The sequence below is a fragment of the Natator depressus genome, chromosome 17 (assembly GCF_965152275.1).
Source record: "Natator depressus isolate rNatDep1 chromosome 17, rNatDep2.hap1, whole genome shotgun sequence".
Taxonomy (NCBI): Eukaryota; Metazoa; Chordata; order Testudines; family Cheloniidae; genus Natator; species Natator depressus.
In genome coordinates this window covers 24,503,004-24,522,432 of record NC_134250.1, presented here as the reverse complement: position 1 = coordinate 24,522,432, position 19,429 = coordinate 24,503,004, and the positions used below count along the sequence as shown (strand labels likewise).

Genomic DNA, 19,429 nt, shown 5'->3' with positions numbered 1-19,429 from the left:
CACTCCCACCCTGGGAGAGCCTTGGCCATAGTTTGCACGGACACACCCCAGCCACCCCTACCTCAGGAGAGCCCTGGCCATAGTCCACATGGACAGATCCCAGCCACCCCTGCCCCGGGACAGCCCTGGCCATAGTGCGCATGGGCACAGCAGCAGCCACCCCTGCCCTGGGAGAGCCCTGGCCATAGTGCGCATGGGCACAGCACCAGCCACCCCTGCCCTGGGACAGCCCTGGCCATAGTCCGCACGGGCACAGTGCCAGCCACCCCTGCCTCGGGAGAGCCCTGGCCATAGTCCGCACGGACACAGCGCCAGCCACCCCTGCCCCGGGAGAGCCCTGGCCATAGTCCGCACGGACACACCTCAGCCACCTCAATGACCCATGTTCTACCAACAGTGTCATAACATCCAAGATTGCTCATGTCCCACCCCCGACTTGTGTCCGGGGCTCCAGGCCGGGGTACTTTCCTGCTCACCATGCTCTTTATGATGCCTCGTAGGGTCCCCCCCTTGATGTATTCTGTGATGAAATTCAACCTCTTGTCCTTGTACAGCACCCCAATAAACTTCAGCACGTTTGGGTGCTCTAGGCACCGCATTACTTTCACCTACGGGAGCCAAAGCACCATGGTCATCATTTCATGGATCCCAAGGCCAACAGGGTCACTGTGACCATCTAGTCTGACCCCTGCAGAGCACAGTCGGGAGACATGTCCCACAGTTATTCCTGGAGCAACGGCCCATCTTGATTTAAAATAGACTCCATCACAACCCTGGTCAGTTGTTCCAAGGGTTAATTACTCTCACTGTTAAAAAAATTCACCTTTTTCTAACCTACCCCTGTCCAGCTTCAGCTTTCAGCTGCTGGATCTTGTTAGACCTTTGTCTGCTAGACTGAAGAGCCAAATTTCTGTTCCCCAAGTAGGTACTTCCAGACTGAGATCAGCTCACCCCTTCACCTTCTTTCTTAGGTTAAACTGATTGAGCTGCTTGAGTCAATCACTATCAGGCAGGTTTCTAATCCTCTAATCATTCTTGTGGCTTTTCTCTGAACTTTCTCCAATTTACCAACATCCTTCATGAAATGTGTGCACCAGCACTGGACACAGGATTGTAGCAGTGGCCGCACCAGTGCCAGATACAGAGGAAAAATCACCTCCCTGCTCCTACTCAAGATTCCCCCGTTTAAGCATCCCAGGATGGCATTAGCCCTTTTGGCCACAGCGTTGCACTGGGAGCTCCTGTTCAGCTGATTCTCCACCACGACCCCTACATCCTTTTCAGAGTCCCTGCTTCCCAGGGCAGTGTGGCTGACACACTTTGTTCCATAGACATTTACATTTAGCTGTATTAAAAACACACATTGTTGGCTTGTGCCCAGTTTACCAAGTGATCCAGATCTGTCTGAATCAGTGACCGGTCCTCTTCATTATTTACCACTCCCCCAAGTCTTGTGTCATCTGCAAACTTGATCAGTGATGGTTTGTGCTCTCTTCCAGGTCATTGATAAAAAGGTTACAGAGCCTAGGATCAAGAACCGATCCCTGCAGAATCCCACTAGAAGTGCTCCCGCTCTATGACAATTCCCCGTTTACAATTACATTTTGAGACGGGGTCACAAAGTGAGTAGCCTAACACGGCGCTGCCTTTTTGGCCGGCCTTGGCTGCCTGGCCAAATTGCTGAGAACCCATAGGCGGCAGTGTGGGAGTCTGAGAAAGGGCCCTTCCCCTGCCCCCACTAGGCTGGGTCCCCTCAGAATCATAGAAATGTCGGCCTGGAAGGGACCTCAAGAGGTCACCTAGTCCAGCCCCCTGCACTGAGGCAGGACTAAGGATTGTCTGACTCTGACCATTGTCAGGGAGAACCAACCCCAGGGTTTGTCAAACCTGTTCTTAAAACCTGTAGTGACAGGGATTCCACAACCACCCTAGGCAATTTGTTCCAGTGCTTAACCACCCTGACAGTAACAAAGCTTTAATGTCCAACCTGAACCTCCCTTGCTGCAATTTAAGCCCACTGCTTCTTGTCCTGTCCTCAGTGGCTAAGGAAAACAATTTATCACCCTCCTCCTTGTAACAACCTTTTATGTATTTGAAAACTGTTATCATGTCCCCTCTCAGTCTTCTCTTCTCCAGACTAAACAAACCCAATTTTTTCAATCTTCCCTCATAGGTCATGTTTTCTAGACCTTTCATCATTTGTGTTGCTCTTCTCTGGACTTTCTCCAATTTATCCACATCTTTCCCAAAGTATGGCGCTCAGAACTGGACACAATACTCCAGCTGAGTATCAGTGCTGAGTGGAGTGGAAGAATTACTTCTCGTGTCTTGCTTACGACACTCCTGTTAATACAGTTCACAATGATTTTTTGCAATAGTACTACACTGTTGACTCATATTTAGCTTGTGATCCACTATGACCCCCAGATCCCTTTTTGCGGTACTCCTTCCTAGGCAGTCATTTCCCATTTTGTACGTGTGCAACTGATTGTTCCTTCCTAAGTGGAGTACTTTGCATTTATCCTTATTGAATTTCATCCTATTTACTCTAGACCATTTCTCCAGTTTGTCCAGATCATCCTATCCTCCAAAGCACTTGCAACCCCTCCCAGCTTGGTATCATCTACAAACTTTATAAGTGTATTCTCTATGCCATTATCTAAATCACTGATGAAAATATTGAATAGAACTGGACCCAGAACAGATCCCTGCAGGACCCCACTCATTATGCCATTCCAGATTGACTGTGAACCACTGATAACTACTCTCTGAGTGGTTTCAGAGTAGCAGCCGTGTTAGTCTGTATTCGCAAAAAGAAAAGGAGTACTTGTGGCACCTTAGAGACTGAGGTGCCACAAGTACTCCTTTTCTTTTTACTCTCTGAGTGCGGTTTTCCAGCCAGTTGTGCACCCATCTTACAGTAGGCCCGTCTAGGCTATGTGTCCCCAGTCTGCTCATGAGAAGGTCTGTTGAGACAGTATGAAAATCCTTCCTGCAGCCTTGAGGAGTAGGAGAGGGACAGACACCGGGTTGGGTCAGGATCAGGGTTGAAGGACAGAGACTGGGATGGGACAGGGTGTGGCTGGAGTGAGATCAGGGCCCAGGGACAGCAAGTAGGGTGGACTCACCTCTTTGAGGAATGCCCTCTGGGTCTCCTCATCAAAGCGGATCAGTTCCTTCATGACCATCACCTCGCCCGTCTCCCGGTGCGTCACCTAGCAGAGAGGGGCAGAGCATTGTGGGAGCAGCCACACCCCGCAGCTCCCTGCCACAAGGAGCATTTCTCAGCAGGGTGGGGCTGCAATGGATGCTGGAGTGGGGCACAGCTGTCCCCTCTCTCTCCTCTCTATGGCAACTACTGGGAGACCCACCTCCCCATGTGGGGGGAGAGGTACAGGATAATGGGGGGACAAAGGAGCTGAGCCCATCACATGGATGACACTGGGAGAAGGGATAGGGATCTCCAATGCAAGCCCTGACAGTGGCCTGAGGGGCCTGGCCCCTTCTCTCCTGGGCTCTCAGTTGAGAGAGTGGGGAGGGGTCCCCAGGAAGCAAGGCGCGCGGGAGGGGGCTGGGTTACTGGATGGGTGGGTATGGGTGCCAGCAGAGACCCGAGCTGGGTGGGCGGTACCTTGATGGCCTGTCCAAAGCAGCCCTTCCCCAGCACCTCGCCGTGGATCAAGTCTGAGGGACGGAAAATGCGGTGCGCGCGGGAGACAACACGGAGCGACTCGGAGCGGCTGATGTCCTTGCGCTGGGAGGCAGGAGAGCCCAAGGAGCTGGAGCACGGGGACTTGTCGATGCTGCAGCTCCTCCTGCAGAGCCAGGCAAAGCACGCAGCAAATCAGCTGGGCCATGGCCGCAGGGGCCCCAGGCTCTATCCCACCGGAGCTCTCACCCCCCCAACCCTTCCCTCAGCCCATCCAGCAGCGTGCTGGGCACGCTTGTAAAAGCTGTCCTTACATGACTGTCCTCTGGCTCATGGCACTAGCCTCACCACCAGGCGTGCAGGCTGGCGAGCGCTGGGGGCTGTGCAGATTGGCCATGGGGCTGCTCTCCAGCACCGACTCTCGGGCCACCACCTCGTGGGGGTCGTGTTCTATGGTCAGCTGGAGGAGGCGGCTGGTCTCCTGGATCAGCAGGTCAATCTGCAGGCACAGAGTGAGGGACTCAGGTCCCTGGGCAGCTGCCTGGGCCCTGCTGGCCGGCTGGGGGAGCATGGGGAGGGGGCGTACCTCGTCCAGCGGAACATGCCTGATGGGGGTGCCGTTGATCTCCAGGATACGGTCCCCAATGTGGATGGAGTTCTTCATGTCGGGGCTGATGCAGTCAGGGTCCACTCTGGGGGCAGGGCACACACAGTGCTGTGAGCTCCAGCCACACCTGCACGGGGACAGGCTCACGCAGGCCTCATGTCCAGCCCCCTGGCTGGAGTTCCAGGGTCCCAGGCATCCCCACCCCACACAGCAAAAAGGCTTTCCGGTGTCACCCACCAGTGCCCCCTCCCCTCCAACCCCCTGCATACAAAATGACACCTGGTCACCCTCAGCACCACAGGCTCATGCCCCAGCCACCCCTGCAGGAGACTGGCCCAGGCACCACCATCCCCAGCGGCTCCTGTGTCCTCCACCCCACTTGGGGTGGGGGAATTCTCCCCTGTTCTCGGGGCGGGGGGATTTTCCCCTGTTCTTGGCTGCTCAGTGGCCCCTCAGCCAAAGGGGCTGGGGCGGGTTTCGGTGCTGCCCACACAGCTCCCATTACAAGTGGCTTTGCTTGGGCCCCTCCTTGCTGGCTCTAGATGGGATGTGACCTCCCACCCCTCAGAAGGGTGAAGCAGGGTGTGTGGGTGGGGTGGTGGGGCTGGATTCAATCTGCAGGGCTCTTTGGCCTCCTCCTCATGCACAGAGCCATGAGAACTGGCAGAGGGGCTCCCACTGCACCAGGGAGATCCGTGCCCACTAGCCCCAAGCCTGCTGCCTGTGAGTGCCTGCCCCCCTCGGCCCCCCGCCGCTGATGCTAGAGCATTGGCCTCCTCCCCTGGGGCAGATACATACTCTCGGACCCGGACCGTGTGGGCGTGTTCTGAGCCACAGCCCTGGGAGCTGCAGTGCTGGTCGATGGACACAGAGAACCCTCGCTTCCCGTCGCTGCAGGCCGGGATGGACACCAGCGTGACAGTGTGCGGGATCCGGGCGCCCGGGGAGTCCGGCAGGATCTGCTCTATCACCGGGGTCACCACCATCTGGTAATAGCAGTGCCCACTGGGAGGGGTGGGGAGGAGGGCAGCGGGTCAGACCCAGCGCGGGGAGACAGGAGAGAAGCCAGGACCAGTTTGTCAGCAGTTTTCCTTTGCAGCTGGGCTCAGGGCAAGGGGGACCCATGGAGGGGAACAGCCCTGCCCAGGAGAGGCAGTGAGCAGCGGGCTGGGGCTCACCCCGTGCTCCCTAACAGTGCATTTCAGACTGTGGCATGTGCCAAGAGGGACTCCCAGCCTGGAACCCACAGACTAGACCTGTCCCAAGCGGTGTGAGGGGACTGGCTGAGCACCCACTCTGCAAAGTGCCACAGCTGGGCTCTACTCTGCCCCACTCTCACCGTGTGTCCGAAGGCTGCACTGGGATGGGGGCCCAGGAACAGGAGCACACTGCGGCCATAGCAGACCCAAGAGTTAGGGTGACAACACAGGATGGCCCAAATCAGGCCACTGGCCACTAGTCCAGTAAACCCCCCCCCCCACATGCCGGAATGGATCAGCCCATTGGCCACTAGCCTGGTACCCCCCCACCAGCTGGAATGGATCAGCCCACTGGCCCCTAGTCCGGTACCACCCCCCCGCCTGCCGGAATGGATCAGTCCATTGGCCACTAGTCTGGTACCGCCCCCCCCGGCCCACTGGAATGGATTAGCCCATTGGCCACTAGTCCGGTACCCCCCGCCTGCTGGAATGGATCAGCCCACTGGCCCCTTGTCCAGTACCCCCCCCCCCGCGCCTGCCGGAATGGATCAGTCCATTGGCCACTAGTCCGGTACCTGCTGGAATCGTTGCCACTGCTCTGTTTCCGGTGCGCCCCTGTGGGTGTGACTGCCCCTGTAGGGGGCATGATGCTGGCCCGGGTAGGAGGGGATGGGGGGGCAGGGGAAGGACATGACCCTGGCCCTGGGGGGGAGGGGATGTGACTCGACTATGGGGGGTGGGGAGGGGCGTGCCCCCGGCCGTGGGGGGAGGGTCTTGACCCTGGGGGAGGAGGGGATGTGACCCGGCCCTGGGGGAGGGGTGTGGCCCGGGGGGAGGGTCGTGACCCTGGGGGAGGAGGGGATGTGACCCGGCCCTGGGGGAGGGGTGTGGCCCGGGGGGAGGGTCGTGACCCTGGGGGAGGAGGGGATGTGACCCGGCCCTGGGGGAGGGGTGTGGCCCGGGGGGAGGGACGTGCCCCCAGCCCCACGTACCAGTAGAGCTTGGAGCGCTCCACCAGCGCGTAGGTGTCGCCGTCTCCGATGAATGCCTGGCAGCTGAGGCAGAGGAAGCACTCTGGGTGGTATTTCTGCTCCCCGGCCACCTGCGCAGGGGACACAGAGCGAGGGCTGAGTGCGCCCACCTGCTTGCGCCCCCCATCGCTCAGGGAGCAGCCGGACGAGCGCTGGGCCAAGCATCCTGCCCATTTCACTCCTCTGCTGTGACTGGAAGAGCCTCCTGCTGCTGGGCCCGAGCCCCACAGGCTGCTGGCCCCATGGCTGGACAGGCGCATGGGGCTGGCTCACGGTGGGGCTAGGCCAATGCTGGGGTGAGGCAGGAGTCACATCCTGCATCCCTGCTCTGAACCCCAGCAGCCCGAGCTTGGGCCCCTTCATGGTCCCACTGGCAAGATCCACTTCCCTGCTGCCCTGTGCCCTAGCCCATTCCTCCTCCCTGGTCCTCTACCCATGAGCTCTGCCCATGGACACAGGGTCCCATTCACTGGTGCCAGGTGGCTCCTTGGCACCAGCATACTGTACGACACAGCAGTAAGGCCCCCTGGGAAACTCCCCCACGTAGGGGCCCTCCGGCAGGACAGGACCCAGCTCTGCCAGCTTTCTGCCTCCTCTACAGGAACCCCAGCACCTGGGGTGCTACACCAGCTGGAGCAGGTCTGGCCAAGGCAGCGCTTTGCCCCGCTATCCCTCAATCGCATTTGGGGCACAAGGGATGGCAGCCCTGGGCCCCCTGGCAGCCCTGGGCCAGGCTCTGAAGCAGGATTACCTCTACTCCTTCCCTTCTAAGGGGTTGCACCAGGGGTCCTGCCTTCAGGGCCTGGATTCCTGCTCCCTGCTGCAGGAGTCTGCCTCTCACTGGCTGTGTGCTGGGAGCTCACCCCCAGCCAGGCGGTGAGGGGGGGAGGTGCAGTGAGGGGAGCCTGCCAGGCAGGGATCTGTCTGAGGCGGCATGGAGTGATGGCCTCATGCCCTAGCAGGGAGGGGCCTGGCCCTTCTCTCCTGCTTGGGGAGCCAGAGCCAGGATCACCGGGCTCTGCTCTGGGTGCCTCACAGAGAAAAAAGCCAGACAGGCTCTGGGCTGGAGGGAGCCCACAGAGAGAGGAGATTCAGAGAGCTGGCCAAGGGACAAGTAGGGGACAGGGACAGTGCTAAGACCCTGCAGAGCCCTGGCAGGGAGGGCAGCTACTTGGCCAGGGCTCCTCAGGAATCACAGGATTAGATGTAGTCAAGGAAAACACGGCCTGATGGCCAGGTCAAGGCTGCCTTTGACGTGAGGCCAGGTCAAGGCTGACTTATGAGGAGAGGCTGAGGGAACTGGGATTGTTTAGTCTGCGGAAGAGAAGAATGAGGGGGGATTTGATAGCCGCTTTCAACTATCTGAAAGGGGGTTCCAAAGAGGATGGATCTAGACTGTTCTCAGTGGTAGCTGATGACAGAACAAGGATCAATGGTCTCAAGTTGCAGTGGGGGAGGTTTAGGTTGGATATTAGGAAAAACTTTTTCACTAGGAGGGTGGTGAAGCACTGGAATGCGTTACCTAGGGAGGTGGTGGAATCTCCTTCCTTAGATATTTTTAAGTTCAGGCTTGACAAAGCCCTGGCTGGGATGATTTAATTGGGGAATGGTCCTGCTTTGAGCAGGGGGTTGGACTAGATGACCTCCTGAGGTCCCTTCCAACCCTGACATTCTATGATTCTATGATTCTATGCTGAGGGTGAGAGCTCTTCACCCCTGGCTGGACAACGCCCTGGGAATGGCCCTGCCCATTGGGGACAGCCTGGATGGGATCCCAGGGGTTGCTCTCATGGCCAGGGTACTACATCCTGTGCCTGGGGTGGCAAAGAGCCCCTCCCTGCCCTGTGCTTGTAAACAAGGGGAAGTGCCCTGCGCTGCTGCACAGTCACATGGCTGGCCTCCCCAGACTGGCCTTTCCCCGCTGTGGCAATGACAACACTTGACTGAAGCACCCAGGGAGACGGGAAATGCAGAGGCAGGGCTGCCTGGAAGGCACTTGCTACCTCAGGCAAGACGTGTACAGGCTAAGCCCTGGGGTTCGGAAAGAGACTCAAGCATGAAGGCGAGCTGCCATGGGGGAACCCCTGGGCTCAGCCTCAGAGGCCCTGTCCCTGCGGGAACCCCTGGGCTGAGTCTCAGAGGCCCTGGCTGTGGGGGGGACCCCTGGGCTTAGCCTCAGAGGCCCTGTCCGCATGTGCTGGGGAGAAACTGTATAAACCCAGCAGGACGGCGTTCATGAACTGAAAGGCAATTGATTGGCAGGTGGTGACTTTCGGATGTAAACATCCCCTCCAGCCCAAACCCTGCATGCCAAGCGGGCGCTGCAGCCCCAGCACGGCACTGACTAGCACAGCTGCTCGCACAGGGAAGGTTGGGAGTTTGCCAATAAAACCTGCGCCAAATCACTCCCCACAGAGCGCCCACCAGACAAACAGAAGCGAGAGGTATCAGCCATTCCGTGCTGCCCACGCTGATTGAGACGCAGAGTGAGTCACAGATAGGGAGGTGAGACTGCCGGCGCTGTCAGCGTGGGGGTCCCCAAGAATAGAGGACAGGAGGTTTGAGTCGCTTTTGACGTGACAGCGTCCCGTTAACTCCTGGGGCTGGAACTGCTCTCACCAGGCGTGACTCCACTACCATCTTACTGGGGTCCCGCCAGGGGTGCTGAAACCACGTATTTGGGTTGTTATTGCTACTTCCAGCCAGGGGGTGCGGCAGCCTTCCCCAGCATCCGTAGTTCCAGCACCTATGGGTATCACTACTGACCCCTTGTCCGCAAAGAGGGTGGATATGGCTCTCGACCACCTTGGTTCACCCTGGCTATTCTCCCAGCTCCCTGACTAATTGCAACTTATCTGCCTCAGGCAAGAGGTTACAAGTTTCCATCCAAAATCCAATGACATTAGTGATAGCAACAAGCCCCCCAATCCCAGCTCCAATGGCCGAGGGGCCCCGGTTGCTGGAAAGCAGCGTCCCTCCTGGCCCTCCCCTTCGTGGGCAGTGGCCGCAGCTCCCGGTCTGGCCCTTACCTGTAGCATGGTGCTGTACCAATTCCCCTGCTGGTGCATGAGCCTGGCTTCTCCTACCATGGTGCTGGGTAAGTGTAACAGGCTCCCTGCTGTGTGTGTGACTTATTTACTCGCCCACTGCTGGAAACTACTCCCTTTCCAATGACCTCATCTCCAGATGACACCAGCTAGCACCGCCCCCATCTTCAGCTTGAGCCCCAGGTCATGTCCCAGGCTGCCCCGCGGAGAAACTGGGCTGGAAATGTCCAGTCACTGCTAGCCACAAGACCACTGGCTTAGTGGGAATCCCCAGCACCCAAGGAGCCCTGGGTCTGAGTCTCTGCTAGCCTACACACTGAGATAGCATTGATCCCAGTTCCAGTCTGGCTGGGCAGTGCTCCAGACCTCCTCAGGCGCCAGGCACCGGGGTAAATGACTGCACACGGTCAGGCCTCGCACCCGGGTTGGGCTGGCCACACAGAGCCCTGTGCCCCTCACTTTAAGCTATTCCTTTGGTGCACCCACATTCAGACTGCTTGCAGGGGGCAGACGCCTCTGCTCTGGCAAATGGTACTTACCATGACCAGCCCCTTGGTGATCTGCTCCGAGCAGCCGTGGCACAGCTCCCCGAACCTGGCCCAGTAGTCCTTCTTGCAGTAGAGGCGCCCATCCTTCTCATAGTACTGGTGGGACAGCAGGGCCCCACACTCGCAGCACCTGCAGTAGCAAGAGGGCAGCTCACGGACGGCAAAGCCCTTTGGAGAGCCTGCCCGTGACCCATCGGGATCTGAACGAGGGCACTGTGCGGGCCTGCCCCTCCCTGCCGCCTGGCCACAGGAAAGCCGCAGCACCATGGGGCTGGGTCGCTCCTGCTGGGCGCTACCTTCCCAAACGGCTGCAGGGCTGGGCTCTGGGCTCTTGCAGAGGAAATCCTCCCTGTCAGCGGAATCTGTAGCCCCAGCCCCTGGCTGTGCGCCCCACAGCAGAGGACTAGCTGATGTGCTGCGGGCATAGGGGCTGCCCCAGCTAGTGCCCAGCCCTCCGCGCTGAGCTGCCCTCCATCCCTCCTGTATGGCCCTGCTGGTGTCTTCTCCTTGTCACCTACCCCGCACCCAGCCCAAGCTCCCCACCCTCACACACCTGCAGGCAAGAGACCCCCAGCCCCTGTGACCTTACAGACCTCACTCCTTACCCCCTCGCTAGCCCACCCCCGTCAGCCTCAGCCCATCCCCAGCCCTGCTGCTGTCCCAGGGACTCCAGGGGAATTGCACCAGGTGTGTATTTGGTCCAGCCAGCTTTGCCTCCCCTCCAGCTCAGGCTGCATCCTGCTGGCCTCTCCCAGGCCTGCTCATTTCCCCTGGGCTCACAGTGACAACACGGGAGGCTCAAGCTCCCTCCCAGCACAGTTAGTGCTCAGCGCCTCCCCCCATTCCTGGTCATATCCCAGCTATGCTCAGCCCCTCCCCCATCGTGTAACTGCCCCGGCTACGTTCAGCCCCTCCCCCACCATGTAACTACCCTGGTGACACTTACCCCCCCCCCGCCCCCATGCAGAGGAAGAACAGACTATGTGGGTGACCCCAAGCTGACGGGACCTTAGGGCTGCAACCTGACAGCATCTGCGCAACTGGGAAGCTCTTGAACCCTGACCCCACCTGTGTGGGCACCTCTGAACTGTGCCCTGTGCTGAATCCCGATGGAGAGAGAGCGAGAGTGTCGCTCATCTGGCAGGGGGCTGCCAGGCTCCCGTGGGCTTCTGGGAGAGCTGCCGTTCCAGCTCTCGGTGCAGACGTTCACACTCAGGGTATGTCTACACTGCATGTAGACACCCCCTGACTTGGGCTAAGGGGCTGTTTACTTCTGGTATAGACGTCCGAGTTTGGGCTCTGGGATCCTCCCACCTCACAGGGTCCTACAGCCTGAGCCCTGCGCGCCCGGGTCACTGGGCGTGGACCAGCTGCTGGCATCTAACTGCAGTGCACACACACCCAGAGTGATCAAAATCACTGCACGTTACTCTGGGCTGCCACCACTTCTCCTAAAGCCTAGCACCTCTGGGTCACCTGGCGGGCTCCGCAATGGAGACGGAGCCAAAGGCTCCATGGACTATGCTCTGCAGGGGATGGCAATGGTCGGCAGACTGGGCTTTGATGGCCGGTGGTTATCAGCACTTACAGCACCACAGCAGCCTGCTGCCTTGCCGTGGTCCTACCGCTCCGGAAAAAGCCATCACCATCCTGCGCCCTGTGTGTGGAAGAGACTGCAGCGGCCAGGCCACGAGCCACCCAGGGCCATTTCCTGTCTCTGATCATGGCTATTGCAGAGGGCTCCAGCATGTGGCAATCCCCATCCTCTGACCATGAGATGAGACGGCCCTGCTCGCTGTGCGCCCTCCAGCCAGCCGACAAGGAGCTCGCCAGCCCAGGCACCAGTAGCTAGGTGACTCCCAGCTGCCTGGTCCCACACAGACTGTCTTCAATATAGTGATGCCCAGGTCATGCTGGCTTCCAGTTCCCTTCTCCTCCATCCCCTGCTCACCCTAGGGAATGAACCAGCTGTCAGATCTCAGGCCCCAGTCCCAGGATTCCTTGCCACATGCAGTCTCTACGTCCGTCCCATCCCCCGGCTCACACAGACACCCCATCTCTAATTCTACCCCTCCCCCCAGCTCACACAGACAGCCCCATCTCTAGTTTCACCGCATCCCCCGGATCAAACAAACTCCTCCATCTCTAATTCCACCCCTCCCCGCAGCTCACACAGACACCCCCATCTCTATTTCCACCCCTCCCCCCAGCTCACACCGACACCCCCATCTCTATTTCCACCCCTCCCCCCAGCTCACACCGACATCCCCACCTCTAATTCCACCCCTCCCCCCGGCTCACACTGACACCCCCATCTCTAATTCCACCCCTCCCCCCGGCTCACAGAGACACCCCCCACCCATCTCTAATTCTGTCCAGTCTGCAGTTCACGTCTCCCCTGGTGTCTAATTGTGGCCGAGCTCTGTAGTTCGGGTGACCACAGCTGGTCTCTAATTGCATCCCAGCTCCGTAGCTCGGGTAGCCACTGCTGGCCTCTAATTGTGTCCTGTCCATGTTGCCTGCCGGTCCCCCTCTAATTCCAGCCTGGCACCATGGCTGAGGGAGCCCTGCCTCGGAGGTAAGTTCCCAAGTGTGGTAACGGTGTGGGGCACTGGGAAGGCATTGGCTGTGTTTGGGTCCCTACTTGCTCTTGGTTTCCCCTGGTGTGGGGGGAAGAGGAAGCGGTGTCACAGAGTCATGTCCTGTTTGCATGCGGGTTGCAAGGCAGCAGTTGATTTGTGTACATCATGTGCTGTCCAGCCACAGCCCGGGACCTGCCCCCGAGGGAATTGGGGCCAGAGCATGACAGCATCCCTCGTGTTAGCTGTACATGGAGCTGGGAGCCCAGGCTGGTGCACGGCTTTGGCAGTTGGGCCAAGTGATCCACATCTGTGCCATCTCCCTCAGCCAATTAGTGCAAATTAGCTGTAGAGTAAGGGTGGTGAATGGTTGAGTTACCTCTGACAACTCTTGGGTCCAGTCCCGACCAGGAACGTATGTGGGTTAGCTACAGATGGGGTGTCTGTGTGAGTCATGGGGGTAGAGTGAGCGGGTGATGGAGGAGAAGGGAACTGGGTAGCAGTCTTGTGACCCTGTTGACCAGGAAGCCACCCCAAGAGACACAGCTGTGCGAGTGAAACCCTGGGGTAGACAGCACTTGTTGGACGGAAGAATTCTTCTGTCAACCTAGCCGCTGCCTCTGGGGCGGTGGAATGCCTGCCCGGATGGGAGCGCTCCTTCTATCCACAGAGGTAGTGTCTTCCCTGACGCGCTCCAGTTGTCCGGCTGCAGCATTCTAAGGGCAGACACGCCCTTGCCATGCCTGGCTGTCGCTGGGCCTCGCACGGATGGAACTTGTAAGGTACCAATGGCAGCGAACTGGATGGTAACACTCCGTGAATCTCAGGGGTGGCTGAACCTGGTGACTGTCTGGACAAAAAGAGCCTTCAATCATGCTTGGAGCTGTTTCCATGGCTTCCGGCTGGCTCACCAGACATTCCAGGCTTCAGAGTTACACAGACAGGTAATAGGCCTGGAATCTCAGGCCTGGGCTACGCTAGGAATTTACATCCGTGTAGCTATGTCTCTCAGGGGTGTGAAAATATCCACACCCCTGAGAGACAGTTATACCACCTGAGCCCAGTATAGACAGCGTTAGGTAGATGGCCGAATTCTTCCATGGACCTAGTGTGACGAAGTGGGACTGTTCTTAATGTTTCCTCTGAATAGTGTGGGGGTGCCTCAGTTTTCCCTAGGCAGTTCTTAAGTATCTAGGTGGTGGGATAAGGGTGCATGATCATTGCAGAGCCCTAGAGGGCAGGTGTGTGCAGGGGTCTGGACACAGAGAATGGCCGACACCCTGTTTCCTGGCCACTGATGGCCTGGACCCTTCCCCCCTGCAAGATGAGAGCTAAAGGGTTGGAGAACAAAGGAATCAGGTGACCTCCTGGCCTGGGAAAGCCCAGAGGAGGAGGGGCTGGAGGGAGTTTTAGTTTGGGGCTGGCTGGGACATGGAGTGAAGTGCAGACGGGGTTGTCTGGCTCACTGCCCCCCAAAATGGACCCAGCTGAGGGGTCCTGTTCTCTGCACCTGCAAGCTCTGTGTTAGACCATGTTCCTGTCGTCTAATAAACCTTCTGTTTTACTGGCTGGCTGAGAGTCACGTCTGACTGCTGAGTTGGGGGGCAGGACCCTCTGGCTTCCCCAGGAGCCCGCCTGGGCGGACTCGCTGTGGAAAGCGCACGGAGGGGCAGAGGAGGCTGAATGCTCCGAGTTCAGACCCAGGAAGGTGGAAGCTGCATGCGCTGTGTGTCCTGCAGACAGGCTGCTCACAGAAAGGAGACTTCCCCAGAGTCCTGACTGGCTTCATGGGGAGCAGTTCCAGAGCATTGCCCAGGGACTCCGTGACACCTAGCTACTGCCTCTCAGGGAGGTGGATTATCGACGCCTACGGCAAAATCCCTCCTGTCAGCATAGGTAGTGTCTACACTGAAGCTCTGCAGCTGTACTGCTGTAGCATTTTAAGTGCAGACCAGGGGTCTCAAACACACGGCCTGCGGGGTTATTTTCTGCGGCCCGCCAGCTCCCCGAGGCCCCTCGCCATGTTTACCTAGAGCTGCTCTGGCCCGGAGCAGCGTGGGGGCAGGGCAGGCAGGCAGGAAGGGAGCCTGCCCTGCCCCTGGTGTGTGCCAGGCCGGAGTCCACCCCACAAACCCCTCCTGCAGCCGAACCCCCTGCCTTTGACCCCCTCCTGAACCCCGCACCCCAACCCCCTGCCCTGAGCCCCCTGCTGCACCCCGAGCCCCCTCCTGTACTCCATACCCCTCCGGCACCTCAACTCCCTGCCCTGAGCCCCCGCCACACCCACACCCCTCCTGCACCCCCTGGGAGCAGGGAGGGTGCGGAGTTGGGGTGGGGATTTGGGGGAAGGGGTTGGAATGGGGGCAGGGAAGGGGTGGGAAGAGATGGGGCAGGGGCGGGGCCTCATGGACAGGGTGGAGTGCGGACGGGTGCACGGTGGTGGGGGCGGGGTGTCAGTGCTGCGGCCCTTGGGCCAATGTACTAGTCCTCATGTGGCCCTCGTGGTCATTTAGTTTGAGACGCCTGGTGTAGACATACCCATACTCTATTTGTGGCACAGTAGCAGCTAGGACCCCAGTCAGGGATCAAGGCCTCCTTGCACTAGGTGCTGTACAAAGAGAACAAAAAGACAGTCCCTGTCTGGTTCTTATCATCCTCATTCACACTGCAGCACAGATCTGCCTGGTTCAGATTGTGCTCAGCAAGACCTACCATCACGCCATGCAAGATGCATTAAAGAATGCCTTACATGAGCAGCACTGTCCTTCCCGTTGTCTGAGCCGTGCCCCGGCCGGCCAACCAGGCAGGAGCCCGAGAAGGCGGCGAGCGAGCCATCCTGCAGATGTGCAGCCCGCACTGGCAATGTGTCCTTAGGCCTGGCACAGCAGCTCTGACTCATGCTGCACTTGCCGCAATGGTTTCCAGCTGCTGGGGGCAAGCAGAACCCTCTGCTCCCCATGAACGCCTTGTCCCAGTGGGGAGGCCCCAGCTGCTGTGGTCTGTCCACAGCTCTCTACTCCCCCGGGCGCCAGGTGCTGGGCTTGCTGGAGAGCTAGTCCCAACAGCGGGGCGGGGAGGGGGACTGAACAGTACGCACGAACAGTGCAATTCACGACTGCTGGAACTCTTGGGCTCTGGCAGGACACTGCTGTGAGGAAGCTCACAGCATGGGAGTCCCAGGAGCAGGACACTGCTGTGGGGAAGCTCACAGCATGGGAAGATCACCTTTTATATGCCTGGTAGGGAAGACGCATGCAGAAAAGCGAGGAGCATGTGGCTGGCGGAGAGCAGGCTGTTCATGAGAGGCGCGTGGGGTCAGGATCATGGGTACGGAGAGAGGGGGGCTGGAGTGGGGGCATGGGAGTGTCCGTGTCAGGCCGGGGGGGGCAGTACGGAGAGTGACGGGCAGGGGCTGAGGGCTGGAGTGGGGGGTATCAGGGTGGGACTGGAGTTTGGGGGGGTGGGGCTGTCAGTGGGGGGATGGAGGGCAGGGTCAGAGATTGGGCTGAGGGTGTCAGTGTGGGGATGGAGGTTGTGGGGTGCTGGTGTGGGGCTGCAGTAGGGGGTGGGGTACGGATAATGGGGGGCGGAAGGGCTGGGGCTGTCCATGGGGGGCTGGAGGGGGCGGGGCTGGAGGGGGACGGGAAGGGCGGGGCTGAAGGGGGTGGGGCTGGAGGGGGACGGGAAGGGCGGGGCTGGAGGGGGCGGGGCTGCAGTGAGGCGCGCTGGGGGCGGGGCTGCTGGGGGCGGGGCTGCAGGGGCAGGCGCAGTGGGGGCGGGGCTGTGCTTCCGCAGCCCGCTCCTGTCTCCTCCCCCTTTCTCGGCGGCACGCGGGTCGCAGGTCAATCAGCGATGATGTCACTCCCCGGCAGCCCCATGACGTCACCCTGGCGTTCCTCAGGCGCCCCCGGGAGGGCGCCGAGCGCTGGGGCCGGGCGCAGCCCCGCGGCGGCGACCTTCGCAGCGGCGGCCCGGCTCTGTGCAGGGGCCGCCGGCGGTGGCCTGGGCCCGGCCCCGCCCCAGCCCCAGCCCGGCAGCACCCCGCGGCTGGGCCGCGCGCTGCCCCCCGGCCCGCCCCGGCCCGCCCCCCGCGCGCCCCCCGCCCCTGGCGAGGACCCGGAGCCTGGCGGGGCTGGCGCGCTCACCCGCTCGGGCACGCACAGAGACGGGCGTGCACGCAGCCGCACGGCACCGCGCACACGCATTGCAGAGCGCTAAGTGGGAGAGCCCCCTTGCTCGGCTGCAGGCAGTTCCGTAGGTAGAGACGAGTAACTCAAAGAGCTTTGGGGTGACCCCTGGTCCGGGGAGGGGTGCAGCGGCTGGGTCGCCCTCTCCCGTGCTGCTTGGGCTCTCAACCTTGCGAAGACCTTTGTTCTAGCCCCCCTGCAGCTCTGCCGGAGGTAGCAGTGATGGTGAGTGCCCAGGGCACGTCCCCTAGCCCTGCTCCGAGCAGGCAAACCCACCTGCCTTTGATCTACCCTGGCGCTCTCACTGGGTGTCCACTTGGCCCAAGTCAGATCCAGGGTAAGAACCCAGCTCACCCACCTGACTCCCCAACCCTTGCTCAGTCCAGCAGACCCCAGCATCCCTCCCGGACCCAGATAAGTCACTTCCTCTCATGCTGTCTCAGGTTCCCCATCTGAGAAAGGGGATAACAACACACACGCCCAGACGGCTGGGAAAGCTGCCCACTTTGGAGCAGAGGGGTTTTCGGTTCCTCGGTGCTGGGTGGAGGGGAGGTGGGGGATATTTCACACAAAAAGCAGCCAGACTTTTTACCAAGTGCATAACAAGGTAACAAATGCTGCAACGCACAGAAGATTCCTCTAGTCACGAGAGGCCAATTCCCCCCAGCCTGAGGGAGGAAAATTCCGGCTCCAGCCACAGCCCCAGAAGGTTCCTCTAGTCACCGAGGGGCCAATTCCCCCCAGTCTGGGGGAGGAAGCCGCAGCCCCCAGAAGATTATCAGAATTTCACCATCACCACACCCTGCTCAGCTCCTCCACCTCCCACAGCTGGTCTGGCCTCAGCTGCCTGCTAACCAGACGAGTGCAGGAGAAGCAGTGAGCAGGCGGTGAGGAGAGATGTGTGGGGGCAGCTGCCCTCCAGGCTAGAGGGCTGGGTGTGGGGGGAGGGGACATTTCCTGCCACAGTTTCTATTTCCTTGGCAGTATGTCTCCAGGCACACGCCTTTTCCTCGGGATTGCTGCCTTCTCTCTATCCATGTCCTGGGCTCGGACCCAAGGGTGCTGTCCGGACTCCACTGCAAACCGTCCCACACCGTGGCCCCAAGCCCATGGTGATGCAGTGTCCCTAGCCATGGCAGAGGCTCAGGTGCAAGCCAGAGCAGCCCCACACACTTACTTGGCTCCAGCACTCAGGAAGCGGCTCTTCTTGAGCACAGCAGTCAGCATCCTCCGAACCAGAACTGGAGTCCGGGGCCGTGTGGCCCCCGCCTCAGTGAGCAGCACTCACGCACGGCCCCTGCTAGGATGGTGGGGCCATGTATTCAGCTGTGGGGGTGCCTCCCCCAGCTGGCCAGGGAGGCCCTGCACACACTTCTGTGGCTTCTAATTCCTACAGACGCGTTAAGTGAGAGGGAGAAGAGAGACCAGGAACCCATGACATCATCCCCTCCTCCCCAGCCTGCTCCCCACAGCTCTGGCCTCAGTGACTCAGGGAGAGACACTTGCTCTCACTTCCCTCCACCCCCAGACCACAGCCAGCAGCCTGAGGAGGAAAGGAAACTGAGCTGTAATCACACAGGGACGTGGCTTCCTCAGTGACAGCCAGCAGCCTGCCCTGCATCGGCCATTGCTGCGCCTCCCCTGGGCTGGCTCCTCATGGGGACTCACAGGCCTCCCCTCCCTAGGCACACGCCTGCAAACACAACACCAGCCAACCCGCATGGCACCCCGCTGTTCCATGCATAACATCAGCACTGACGTGTGCAGCTTACTGTCCACATGGACATGGCCCTGTTGCCACCCATACACGCCCTCCCACATCTCTTCCCCCATTTGCAACAGCACTGCGCCTGCCCCCATGCCCTGCCTTCCAACATCGCAGCTCACCCCTGCCCACAAACTCGCAGCGTCCCTGCCAGCGAACCCAACGCCCAGTCGCATGCACAGCCTCCGGGATGCAGATGCACAGGTGCATCCCTGCCAAGTGCAGAGAGCCCTGAGGCAGGTACCCGTGTGTGCACGCCGAGGGAACGGGGCTTTCCCAGCTCCAGAGAGCCCCGCTGTGTTGTCAGCCCGGGAAGGGCTGCACTGGTGCTAGCGGCAATTCGGTGGCTGGCTACGCCGCTGTCAGCAAAGCTCCAGCGCAGCTGCCGGCATTAACCCCGGTGCTGCCTCGCCCTGCTCACAGGGGCACCGTCACGGTGTCGGCACGAGGAGGGAACCGGCATGACTCCCACCCTCTGCCCCCTCAACAGGTTGAAGGAGAAACACCTGCTGACCCCCTTGCCTGGGCAGAGGGGCTTGGCTCTGTCCTGGCCCCAGAAAGCCTAACAGCCTGCCCCCACTCTGGGGACTCCAGCACACAGGATGCGATGCACAGTCCACCGCTCCCCTCCCTGGCTCCGGCTTAGCCGGCACACAGGCTAATGAGGAGCAGATGGCCCCGTTCACATGCTCTCCAGCTGCCGCTGCTGCTATTAATGGCTGCCCAGTTGCAGTAGCGCATGGGGCTGTGGAGTGCAGAGAGCAGCCCAGCTTCCCACGGAATCTGGGTCGCTCCCAGACAGGCTTCTTGCAGACAT

At 60.1% G+C, this 19,429-nt stretch overlaps 1 protein-coding gene across 3 annotated transcripts in view; it reads right to left on the bottom strand.

Moving 5' to 3' along the window:
* Positions 1–19,429, bottom strand: part of LIMK1 (LIM domain kinase 1) — a 34,260-nt gene that overhangs the window by 10,292 nt on the left and 4,539 nt on the right. For 2 of the 3 annotated variants that reach the window (XM_074974727.1, XM_074974729.1), the window contains exons 1-9: positions 11,670–12,036; positions 10,073–10,211; positions 6,448–6,557; positions 5,055–5,261; positions 4,236–4,341; positions 3,964–4,148; positions 3,632–3,815; positions 3,129–3,215; positions 477–608 (exon numbers count right to left, since the gene is read on the bottom strand). In XM_074974727.1, coding sequence (XP_074830828.1) covers positions 477–608; positions 3,129–3,215; positions 3,632–3,815; positions 3,964–4,148; positions 4,236–4,341; positions 5,055–5,261; positions 6,448–6,557; positions 10,073–10,211; positions 11,670–11,830 — 1,311 coding nt within the window. In that variant the 5' untranslated portion in view covers positions 11,831–12,036. Of the gene's footprint in view, positions 1–476; positions 609–3,128; positions 3,216–3,631; positions 3,816–3,963; positions 4,149–4,235; positions 4,342–5,054; positions 5,262–6,447; positions 6,558–10,072; positions 10,212–11,669; positions 12,037–19,429 lie in introns of those variants that run through there. The other variant, XM_074974728.1, reaches the window with a different exon arrangement.